Consider the following 13,004-nt stretch of genomic DNA (forward strand, 5'->3'; position numbering starts at 1 on the left):
CAGGACCATTAAAGGGACTTCCTGTTCCGGTACTTTCGAGAACGTTCTAGAGTGTTCTGGAAACCGGAAACGGAAGTCCAGAATCTTCTGGAACATTCATGAATGTTCCATTATCCTGTAGTGGTGGGGATACGTTCCAGCTCATAAGGGTATATATAGGAGATGGCGAGACATTTCACATCACCTTGCATAACCCTCACTAAGCTGTCGTTTCGCTTGCTCACTAACTAACTATACTGCTTCCAAACACCCCGTTTCAATAACTATAATACATTTTTCCACTCGCAACTTTCGCGCAGGTTTTCCCAACACTCTCTCCACCTATGTTAAGTTTTTCCCGTGCCCTTCAATCTGACTATTCCCTACTTCGGGGTGTGCCCATGGCTACAATTGCAGCCGTGGTACCAGACAACCCTGCTACAGCCGCGATGCATGGGACCATTTTTACAATGAAAACTCCGACCTATAATATACGGGGCTTGCCCTGAAACGCATCCATAATCCAACTGCTAACATGCATGCCGGAGGGCCCACAGAACTGTGAAGGGGATGACGTTGGCGTAGCGGAATTTTGGGGGCTCGCCAGATAAAAAAGAAATTTGCATGTGTCAGTGTATACTTTCGACAGACATACAGGCGGACAGGCAGAGAAACAGAAATGAAGCCGGACGTGTGCCTGCAGGTTGACGGACAACAAGTTCTGGTGCGGACCGGGCACTCGCTTCAACCAGCTGAGCCGCACCTGCCAGGCGGCCGAGCTGGTGGACTGCGGCCTGGCGGCGTCGCTCTTCCACCTCAACGACCACTTCCTGCCCGAGCAGCTGGGTCAGTGCTCCGGCAGGGCCGGCCACTCCACCATATCCCAAACTAATCCATCTACACCCAGACTGAATTCCACGTACGCTCCTCAAGAACGCATTTAGCTCATACTTGAAGTACATTCCGGGGTGAAATGTGTAGGATATCGGTTTGGAAAGGCTAATTAAAAAAAAAGGCGAAACTCACATTTTATTGGAATCAATATATACATCCCCATATTTTTTACAACAAGTTCTGAAGATCAGCTCAGGAAGAAAGTGGCCGTCAGCAGCGATGCATTGATGAAAGCGATTTTGAAACTCTTCAACCGTTTTTCGGGAAATTTCTAGGGGTATAGCGGTGATTCCTCCCGAATTCGCATATCCAGTTCTTCCAAGATGTGAGGACGATGTTTGAAAACCTTCTCCTTGAGGTAACCCCTCAGGAAGAAGTCACAAACGCTCACATCCTGTCAGCGCGGGCTGCTCGAGGTGTTACCTCAAGGAAAAGGTTTTCAAACATCGTCCTCACACCTTGGAAGAACTGAAGATACGAATTCGGTAGCTGCCGAAATGTGCCGAAAAATGGCCGAAGAGTTCCGAAATCGCCTTCATCGATGCATCACTGCTGATGGCCACCATTTTCCCGATGTGATTTTCATAACTTGATATTAACAATTGTTTATGTTTACGGATTCCAGTAAAATAATACTCATTTATGTATTTTGCTCCTTTTTTTCTTCAATAGCCCTTCAAAACCGATACAAACTTTTTGCCCCAGCCTGCATGTTTCGGAAGATGTAAGCTTATGAGTAGAGACCGGAAAAATTTCTCTGATTCATTTCGCGATATGTTAGAATCCAAACATGCGTACCTTCATTTTGCTTCTGTGATTGGATCTCAGTTTATCTGAAGGACTCTGAGGCAATAAAAACTCTCTCAGCCAAAGAGTTATCTAATTATAATCATCCCAGTTAACAGGTCCCACAACTCAGTAGCCAATGAGCAGGCGAGTATTTAGGGGACTGTGAAGTCTATCATAGAGGTCATAAAAACCGTAAAAGTTTCCAGACCCTACTTATGAGTAGCTCAACTGGTTACAGTTCTTATGACTTCTCGCAGGTGACGCTGTATCATTATTTAGTAATTAGTTAATTACAAATTGTTTAAATACCAACAATCAACCTGTTGATAAAATTATTCAGGAATATGTTGTTTTTAAATTATATGTTTTTCACTTCAGAAAAAAATTGCTGTTAAAAAAAGGGGGGGAAGATACCCTTTACTTGCCCCCTCCAGGTTCCACCCTTGTACTTGTTTGTTTATTTATAAATCTGGTCATTCTGGTGATATCGACGTATTGTATTAGAGAACACAACAAACATAACGTATTTAGTTTAGTTTATTTTTTTATATATATTATAGGCTATATACAATTTTATCTGTACAATTTTGCACAGTAATACTGAACATGTAATTTTACAAAAAAGAAAAACAATGCAATTATTATTATCAGCATAATTATCATAGTATGAAGCTTCTACGACAAGTATTTATAATATCACAAACTAACACATTCTACAAAATTATGATAAAATCGTCTATTATGTTTCTGCAGTAATCTCATAACGATAATAATATCAAGATAAATAAATACTTGTTCATTTCTTAGTGCTTTTGAGTGTAGCTAATCTGTGGTACTAAAAAAAGGCGAGATAGAGATATAATAGACCAAATGTTAGATTTAAAAGCAAGTTTGGATATTCAGTGCTTATCATACAAAATGATAAATAATTTCTTGTTAAATTCAAAGTCTTCTTTTTAATGAGTTGTTGATTGATGTTTGTTCAGATCGGCTGTAAACCAATATTCGTATATTAATGTTGTACAACTGACTGTGAAATTTCCGACAGTATATTAACGACCATTTCAGTGGAAACTTGGAATATTTTTGCACGTAACGGCTGAAGTTAGCGTGTTACAGTGTAAATGTTGAAAAGTAGTGCTGTTGTCTCACGGTCTTTGATTTCACAGTTAAAAATAACTTTCTTGCATTTCATTCACACCACCTAAAGGTTAGCGTCGTATCGAAATGTAAGTACCTAATTATAATAGGTGATGACATCGAAACTTTCTTTTGCTGTCACTCATTTTGTAGCAGCTAGACATTAACTATATACGTCTCAGTCTTCCTTGCGTTCTTTCATGCCTCTGTGAAGACTATTACGTCATTGGTGTGATGCAACATGTCAAAAGTCATTCATTGAAATATTTTCGTTGCGTAATGACTCTGAAGGCGCAATGAAGAACTCCGCATGGAAATGCTACAGGATAGCATAGAGCGCCAGCAACTTAGTAGACGGAAAAATTAATTTCGTGAGCTTGTGGCTATTAGATCACCACACTGCAAGAAAAAATTCTATGGATTTCTGTCGTGTGAAGTTATATGGTCTTTACGACCTTTACTACTAAAATATTTCAAAAATTAAATTTAAGAAATAACTATAACTTACATTCAATGAAATTAAAAAAAAATAATAATTTCAAGTAAATCCTATGAATACTAATTTTTTTATTTTATTAATCTGCTGCAAATGTAAAAATACAAAAAAAAAATTAAAAAATATATGTATTATACTGGGACACAAATTTACTTAGAAATAAAGAGTTTTTCAAGTAAGAAACCTTTTTATGGCAATAAGATAGATAAATAAGCCTTAAAAATTCGCAGAAATATTTTTTTATGGTGCTGCCGTCTCAAGTAAAATAGTTATTTAATAGAAATTTTAAATTCTTCTTTTCATTTTTCATGCTTTATAAAAACAGATTTTTGCAAATATTTGGCATCCACACTTAATATTATTTAAAATACACGATGGCAACATTTACTGTATTTTTGTTTAAGAATGTTGATTTATCGTAAGTTCAGTTTCAGTGGTATCCATTTTGAGAATATTATGTTGTTACAGATGCAAAAGCTTGTCTCATGATTGCCATATTTTCAGTAGGTTACAAAAAACTGTATCTAAAACACACTCACTGTAAATTGAAAATTTTCTTTTACTTTAGTTAGTAATTCTACAAAAAATAGGCAATTTCGTTCATGATTTCTGCATATGATGCAGATTTTCGTTTACTTTTATTCCAATATTAATAAACAACTAACAATAAATTGACATACACGGTTTGCATCTGCATAACGACGAGAGTTTGATTTTTTTTAGCTCTAATGATGTTTCTTGTTTTCAGATCCTGCTACACGAGACGTTATCATGTTCGAGCCACACAAGGAGATACACAAATGAAGGCGGTAGGTAATCAATAATAAATTTTTATTTATGTGGAAAAAAACTGTGACAAAATAATTTGTAATAAAATCACGATATCAGACTGAATATTTTGGCTACTTCTTGGCTTCTAGTTGAGTCCATGTATCCGTGGAAATGATGAAGTTCTCGACGTTTCGGCTTGCCTTGCTTCAGCCATCTTTAAAGGTGGTTACCACCTTAATGCTGTGTTCAGCCATTCAGTTGTTAATGTGGAATCTGAATGATCCATCACGTCCATCCCCCATTTTGCCCGTTAACAAGCTGGGCGCTTCACAATGATTCGCATGACCGTCGAATACTTTTCCATTTTGATGCTGCCAACATACTATAAGGCTTAAATAGTGGTGAAAATTTATCTTGTACAATTAGATAAGATAGATTACCATGAATATAAATGAATATAAATCATTGAAATCAATTTTTTTCGCTCGGATTTTTTTTAGTAAATTTTCAGGTTTACAATTCCTAAATTAATTACACTTATATGTCTCCCTCGGTTTTTGTATATTCGAATCAACTTTAGAATTGGTTCAAACGTAAATTTAAAAAATACATGTAATGGAAGCAGCTAAACAAATAAACAAACTTCAAAACATTTTAAGGTAGCAAAGGTTGCCAGCAATACCTTGCTAACATTTTGGAGGTTATTTTTTCATCCGTCCATTCGTCGAAGAATAGAAGCTTGGGTAGCTTTTGATGGACGGACGGATGGAATTTTTCTGGGCCACGTGATTGGCTGACGGGTGGGAAACGGACGAACACGACGGGTCACTCAGAGTCCAGCATGAGTTGCTCTTGAGGGTTTCTGCAATGAGAGATGTCGAAAACACGGTTAAACCAACATTTGTAACGTTTAATACAATTCTTTGGGCATACGCCATTGCAGTTCAGCACTGTTTCTTATGAAAAAAAATTTTAAGAATGCAAAATAAGAAACCCTGCACAACACAGCGAACATACGAACGCAGCAATGAAATCAAACAGACATTGTGGACAACACAATGACGAAAACACAGACGAACAAAGTCAAACTTTAAATATCAGAAAGCACAGGAATTCTTTGGAAAGAATTTAGTCATGAAAAAAATAACAGAACAGTCGAACACAGAGGGCCAGCAACGACGAGACAGCCTCCACACAAAAAAAAACAGTAAATGCAGACAGACAACAAACCTGGAGAACACAGAAAACACACGAACACAACGATGAAAATAAACAGGCATTACGTACAACACAACGACGACATCACCGACTAGCACAGAAAGCTTCCATATAGCAAGACAGTTGCGAAGTTTCGGACACTGGCGCCTGTTCGCGTCGTCGGGCACGAGCAGGCTGAACACAAGAACGTGGCCGCAACCCTGGCGCCAAGAAGCAGCCAGCGAACTGCCACGGGGACGCTCCACAACGCCGAACGTACAATAACGCCGAATGCCAAATTGACTACAACGCCGACAGCTAGAAAACTGCTGTGTACCACAACGCCGAATTACCGCAACGCCGAAATACATTAACGCCGAAAAATGTCATTGCAGGACTGCCACAAAGGTTAGGTTATGTAAGGTTAGCACACAAATTCATTCAGTTGTTTTTTTTATTTTGCTCCTATGGCCACCCCTCCCCGCAGCAACATTTTTCGGCGTTACTGTATTTCGGCGTTGTGGTACACAGCAGTTTTCTAGCTATCTGCGTTACGGTCAATTTGGCATTCGGCGTTATGGTATTCGGCGTTATTGTACGTTCGGCGTTGTGGTATTTCGGCGTTGTGGTAACGACCCCTCGGCCAAGCGAGCCCACGACGAGTGTTCTGATCACGAGATCGCCTTGCGTGCGGCTCGCTGAAAGGGGCCGCGCGTGAGTTGGAAAGTTTGGCTTGTTAATTAATACAGGAGGGAAGTAGCCGGTCGCGCGCCGCTGCCCAGGAATGTTTCACTCGTTACCACGTGGATGCAGCGATGCTTTCGTCACGAGCACGAAACTCCTCTCGTGAGTTATGCGCTTCCTGTTTCCTCCGAGTACTCGGCTGTATGCATATCAAATACGGGAGGGTATCCTAAATTATTTTGCTTACAATATTTCGTGTCCTTGCATATGATTTTTAATAAATAAATTTATATTATAACCACTTTAATTTTTTATAAATATTTAATGCTTCATGACTAAAAGGAGTGGCTTACGTGGATATTCAGTCACCCAGCAACTGTCAAGTTACAAAACAAAGACAGTTTTAATAAAAATATAAAATAACTTACACGAATCAAAAAATAGACGCATTAGTACATCATATTGGTTGTGGTCAAAGGTCAAAGGTATTTATAATAATATTGGTAGAAATAATTAAATAAAAGTCATCGCCGCAGACAGAGCAGGCTCTGTTTGTGACGTCACAGCAGACCTCCTTTACGCCATTGGTCGAGAGTCTACCCAGTCCTTCCCTACTGATACTGAAGTTTTGTTATGCAACCTCGTAAATCTATTACAGAAATGTTTTCGTATTATATTTTGTTGTTTTTTTCCTAGTGTTGAATATTTGCTGGTTTTTACTAGTGTTATTTTTTGCTGGTTTTTCCTAAATGTAGATTGTGGTTGTGTAAGTAAGAGGGGGAAGCTTTTAATGGCTAATTATATGTATGTAAAGAAGCAATGTTTATTCTCTAAAACGGAATATATTGTTTATAGTTTTATGATGCGTCGACATCTTGGCCGAAATATTTTGTTTTTAAAAAAACTCAAAATTTAAATGAAATTGAAATAACTATAAAATAAGAGCAATACTCGTGATAGAAAGAAAACTTCTTTGGCAATTCCAACCTCGACTCATATATATAGTACGGGGTAAAATTACAGAGAGAGAGAGAGAGAGAGAGAGAGATAAAGAAGACAAATTTCTAATAATGATTAGTTAACAATAAATATTACTCACTGTTGAAATACTCATATCAAAAAGAAAAAAAATTGTTCGTGTTACTGTTTCTTCAAACAATTCTGCCATTTGGAAAAACGACAATTTTGCAAACGAAACATTACATTCATAACATTACATTCATTCTCATGCGGGAAATGCAGCGACTGTCTCAACAGCGCTCTCTGCGCTGCAGGTTGAACAATGAGGAATGCGAGCGCACTGGTACTAAATATAAATTTCAAGGCATCACAGCTGACTGTGTAGGATACATATATATTTATTCTGAATCAAGCACATGCGCACACTCTATGTCCTATTCTTTCGTTCATGCATCTCTCTCAATTCTATATTTTTTTTTTTTTTGACGGGGGCGAATCATCGATCAAAGAGGAAAACGAAAGCGAGCCCAGCAACGTATATAGCATAGGGTTCTCTTTATATCTCTTTGGGCAAGTACTAATTCTCTGTCCTTTTCGCCTCAAAAACGTTTCAAAATTTTTTCACGAAAAACGTTGCATTGAAATTCGGCCTTGAAATGTTTACTCTCATCACGCCCAAAGAAGTTTCACTTGAAAAAAATAAAAAGCAATTGAAACAAACTCTTGTTCCGTGTTTCCCCCCAGGCCGACGGCCCGAGACCGGAAGTCGCCCCGGAGGGAGGCGCGGGTCGACAACGCGCCTCTTCCGGCGACTCCGCACGGCCGCCATCTTGGACATCGCGCCCTCGGCGGTGTCGGCGGACGAGCGAGGGCCCCAGGGCTGGCCACAGAGTGCGCGGAAGTGATGAAGAGTGCGCCTCGTCGCAATGCCGACTCCACACTACGAGCATTTTACCGGTCGTTTACTAACGCCTAACATGATTCGAAAAAAGATTAGCGTACGACAGGATGCTACAAATGGATTTAAAAAAAACACAAGATCGTCTCTCTTTTTATTCAGTCTATGCACTATTAAAATATTTCATCTTCAGTGTATGAAGAACGCTGGTTACAAATTATCCAGTGATCTTCGCAAACTCATCGGTATCTTCGTAAATTTAGGGATTCTATGTTCACTTACTTTTAATACGAACCCACAAGAATAAACTCTGTATTCAAGCAAAACTTTCAAAAACTTGTTTAAACTTACTGCAAAAACACCATTATTTCTTCCAAGAGTGTGTTTAACCTGTTTATGCCAACAAACAGAACTCGTAGTCAAAATACGGCGTAGTTTTTACGAAGTTACAGCTATCTGAAATTACTAACAACTCTTCGTTTATGTAATGTGAATTCTTCGATGAAATTTGTGTAAATTTACTGTAATGTTTTAACAGTGTACGTCTAACGGGATAAAAAAACGAACAAAAACCATTTGTGCCGTCCTATCGTACGTTTTTTTTTTTGTGGGCTCGTGTTAGGCATTATACAATGTCCATTTATACCCGTAATAGTCCATCATTCCGATTGCCATGAAACTTTAAATATGATATCTGCAGTTAATTTCCGACGAAATATTTTTTACGCCTAGAAGTTCTCACTGTGAATTCACTAACAAAAATATTTTAACGTGTTAAATGCTTTGCGTTGATTAAAAAAATATATATCTATGTAGGCTACCACGGACAGTGATGTTTATTTCACCAGCCAACGAGAGCAATCATTATCAGAAGATGAATAATATTGCACGGGAACAACGTAGTTAATTACACGAAGTTTCAGTGACTCCGCATAAGCGTACACGTGAATTGTAGCAAAACTGTTTTAATTAATCTAGTTATATCGTTGAATCGTTTTATATATCGTGACACTGTTATAAAATTTCAGCTAGTGTGAGAAGTAGTTCAAAGTGTACACGCGCTGTAACTAAAAACCATTTTTAGGCGCGAGGAACGTTATTCGTTGTTCGTTCTCTATGAGACACTTCTGTCTCGATATGATACATATCAAGAAGACGTGTACTTATCCAACTAACAGAAGACAACTATTATGTATTTTGTTTGTTTTGGTACAAGTTCATTCTGTTTATCCTTTATTCTGATGAAGTTACTCTGGTGCTTAGTTTGAATTTGCAATCTTAAAGTGAATTTTTCTGTAAACTTTGCCATGTTATTTGTACCGTTAAAACAGTGATATTTTAGTGCACTGATCAGTTATGAACGTCTTAATTAATATACTTGAACAATTTATAAATTGGTGCTTCAGTTAATTTTGTATAGATTATATCGCCTGCCTCGTGTACATTTTTAAGTGAAATGTATAGGTACATAAATACAAAAAAAAGCTTTCTTTTTCAATAGTTTTAATTGGAACGTGAACATAATGTAATCTTAAATTCCATGATTCAAAGTACTTGTGCCTGTTTTGTAAAAAGTGACCTCGCTAATATGTCATCCAGATTATATGAATACCTTACTGTCTGATTTGTAAGTATGTGTGTGAGTTAGTTGATGACTGTAAATAATGACTGTATTATATTATTAAATTTGCAAATGATATCTGTTGGTTTTATATTCTTAAAAAATTCTATTAGAAAATTAAGTTTAACATTAAAAATAAAAAAATAAACATACTTCAGAAATATTTGCGATTTAAAAAACAGACTGCAAGTTAAAACAAGTATTGTTTTATAAATTAATTTAGTAGTAGTAAATAAAAAAAAACTTTTGCAAATAACGTTTGGTGTCTGTAGTGTGTAAACATATTAATTTTTTTTCATTTGTGAACTGCAGATTAATAATAACCATTCATTTATGGACAATTTGTTCGGGTCAAACAATTTTTCATTGATAAGGTAGCAGTTAACCCTCTATTGCCTTTTTTTTTCGTTTCAATTATAAGATTTTTAAAGTGATAACAAGTGGAGGCTCAGGGCATTGCAGCTACCCTTTAGAATCTTATTTTAATTTTTTGCCCAGTTTTCTGTAAAAATATATGGTCATTAATGGGGGGAAAAGGAAGAATTAAATTGTTATTAGCATATAATTTCATGTGCTGTCAATACCCTTACGGTTTCAATTGAGTTTTCAAGAATTAATTTTAGATAAAATTTTGAATTTTTCATTGGACCATAATGACGTGATTTCACTGTAATTTGGTTTTTGGAATTTACCAAATGAACCGGAGTATAATTTTTTGGAAAAATAATATAAAAATTTCTTAAAATAAATTAGAAAACCATTGTTGAAAATTAAGTTTCAGATTGGCTTAAAAATGTTTCTCTAGAGGTATTATTTTTCAAATTTCTCTAAAGAGAATCATTATGTATCCCCCCCTCCCTCCCCTCATAAACCCACCCTCCTCTACAGGCCACCGCGGTAAGGTCCCTACCAATAACATGAGGGCCCCGCAAATTCCTGGGACGCTACTGGTGACAACGTTAACACTACGCAACTGATCAGGCTAGTTAACGGAATGCATACAGATTTCCTTATGCAATAGTTGTCCCTACTTATTTTCAACCATTCCATTCAAGCTCCACTATAAAAGGATATTTCGCTAATACGTGGAAACATTGAACTGTCTGCAGCTTTTGTTTCCTTTGTTTTGAGACCAGTTCTTATCGAACGCGGCCTGATGCATCGTTCAAAAGCTATTCCTAACCGAGAAATTTTGGAGCTGTTTTTGAACGACGCGTCGAGACATAGGTCTGCTCCCTATTTAATAAAACTAGAAGTCTACACACCACACGTTATTAATTACAAGTGAAAGTTTTACAGTTGTAAAACTGAACTGTAGCGTAAAGAAAATGGCACACTAAGTAAACTAAATTAAAAGTCTACGAGTCAGATAAAATTGTTTATGGTTAGAGGGAATTTCACTTTGAGATAGCAACTTTTATGTTAAAATTGAAAAAAAGAGCTTGAATAACCCGAAAATTCGTTGCATACTCTCAGTGCTTCGTAGAAAATAACGAGATCATAAAAAATGATAAAATGAATTTATGGACTGAAATATATAATTATGTACTGTCCTTAGAACGTAAACTCCAAAAGAAAAGAATGTACATCAATAATGTTCTTTAGCAAAAATAGACAAAAGTATAACAAAAATTTTACTTTTATTTTTGTTGTGTTAATTTAATACAAGCTAACGAAGCTTAAAAAAACTTTGTGAAATACGAGTGTAATAATATTACTTTTAGAAACAGCTTGTGACTTGTAAAACTACACTTGTAACTGTAAGAGTGAAGGGCGAAGGAACCCCCCCCCCCCCCTTTCCACCAAAATAAAAAAGGTTAATAAGTAAAATCACCCCTCGAATTAACGCTGTTTGAATTACGCGGTTTTGAATTAAGGATACCAGTCAATTACGGCATTATTTGAAGTAGCGTGGTCATAGATATGAAGTAGCGCTGTTTTCTTCTGCGTGAATTTTTATTTCCGTGTGCGCACAATGGCAACGTCGGCAAAAGCTTTCAGTTTCAGGGCTAGTTTACCTTGCGCGTGCTAGTGGCATCGTGGAAGACACGCATTTAGTAAAGAGAATGGGGAATTACGTTAACACGATAGCGTTTTCCCTGATTTCCTGTCAAGTTATTTTATCTGTAGCTCTGCTTTTTGAGTAGCTGTGTATCTGCGATCATCTGCATTTTGCTGTTATGGAATCTTAATTTGTTGTTAAGTCAAATATATTTATAATGAAGAGACAAGTCTCTATTCAAAACCTTTTTTTACAAAGAAACCGAGTGTAAGTGACACAACTGTTAGTGACAGTGCTGAAGTTGACTGTGTCAGTAACAATGTTTCTTTTGGTGTCGCAGATACCAGTACCATTGATCCAACACCTTGTTACTGGGTACTTCTACTAAGTGAGAAAAATATCTATGATATTGGAAGCTGTTGTCAAAGCAATTCTGTTCGCTCGAAACAAATGAAGAAAAAATTTCGCTTGTAGAAAATGTTTGGAAACCTCAACCTGTACACAAATTTCCTTCTACTTATAGTAGGTTCAGTTCAAACCATGCTATAACTTTTCAAATGAAATGGCTAGAAGAATTTGAGAGGTTAGCTTATTCTGAAGAGAAATCTGTTTCGTTTTGTAAATATTGCGTAATAAATTCTGACACGGAAAGTGTAGGAAAAGGAGATCACCAAGTAACAGGGGCATTAATAACACATGCCCTTTAGTAATTAATAAAAGCCAAGAAAATGTTTCGGAAACATGAAAATTGCACATATCAAAACATCAGTTTTTATTGCTGAAAACACAAAATCCATTGTTATAAAAAAACTGAGTGTTATTAATAAAGGCAGTGCTCAAAGGAGATTGGATACAAAAAAAACAGGGAAAAGACTGATCCCTATAATACAAACTATAAGATTTTGCGGAAGGCAGCAAATAGCAGTATGCGGTATCATGACGGTGGACGAATAGGCATAGAAGAGCCAGGAAAAAAGGCCAAGAAATTTTCTATCACTGCTGAGATACAGAGCTAACAGTGGAGATAATGACATTAAATACCAATTGGTGAACAGTGGTAGAAGGAGCATGTACGGGCTCATTCACACATTTTGTGATCTCAAATTGTGACAAATGTTAGGAAGTCTATTTTTTATTGCTTATAACGCAGATTAAGCCACTGACATTAGCTAAATAGAACAGTTTCCTCTTTGTGTACGGCATATTAAAGACCAATCATACAAAATTAGCGAAGATTTCCTAAGTATTGTCCTCGTTTATGACATTACTGGTGCAGGCTTAGCCAACACAGTGTTAGAGACCTTATCAAGTTTAGGGATTGACTTAAAGAAAATTAGAGGTCAAGGATACGATGGTGCTGCCACGATGATAGGGCAATGCAGAGCGATACAAGCTTCTGTCAAAGAAAAACTACCACAAGACTTGTATACACATTTTTTTTTTCACATAGTCTAAATTTGTGTTTGTCAGATGCAAATTTCTATAAGAAATTGTGTGGGCGTTATCAAAGAAGTCTGCGGACTCTTCCATATGTCAGCAAAAAGAAATGAAATACTAAAATCAATGATATCTG

The 13,004-nt window shown here is 36.8% G+C and overlaps 1 protein-coding gene across 1 annotated transcript in view; it reads left to right on the forward strand.

The window, feature by feature from the left end:
- LOC134534716 (uncharacterized) overlaps window positions 1–9,507 on the forward strand; it is a 187,094-nt gene extending 177,587 nt beyond the window's left edge. Inside the window, exons 7-9 of the mRNA XM_063373201.1 lie at window positions 683–825; window positions 4,047–4,107; window positions 7,655–9,507. Coding sequence (XP_063229271.1) covers window positions 683–825; window positions 4,047–4,102 — 199 coding nt within the window. The 3' untranslated portion in view covers window positions 4,103–4,107; window positions 7,655–9,507. The remainder of the gene's footprint in view (window positions 1–682; window positions 826–4,046; window positions 4,108–7,654) is intronic.
- The last annotated feature ends 3,497 nt before the right edge of the window (window positions 9,508–13,004 follow it).

Source organism: Bacillus rossius, chromosome 8, assembly GCF_032445375.1.
Source record: "Bacillus rossius redtenbacheri isolate Brsri chromosome 8, Brsri_v3, whole genome shotgun sequence".
NCBI lineage: Eukaryota > Metazoa > Arthropoda > Insecta > Phasmatodea > Bacillidae > Bacillus > Bacillus rossius.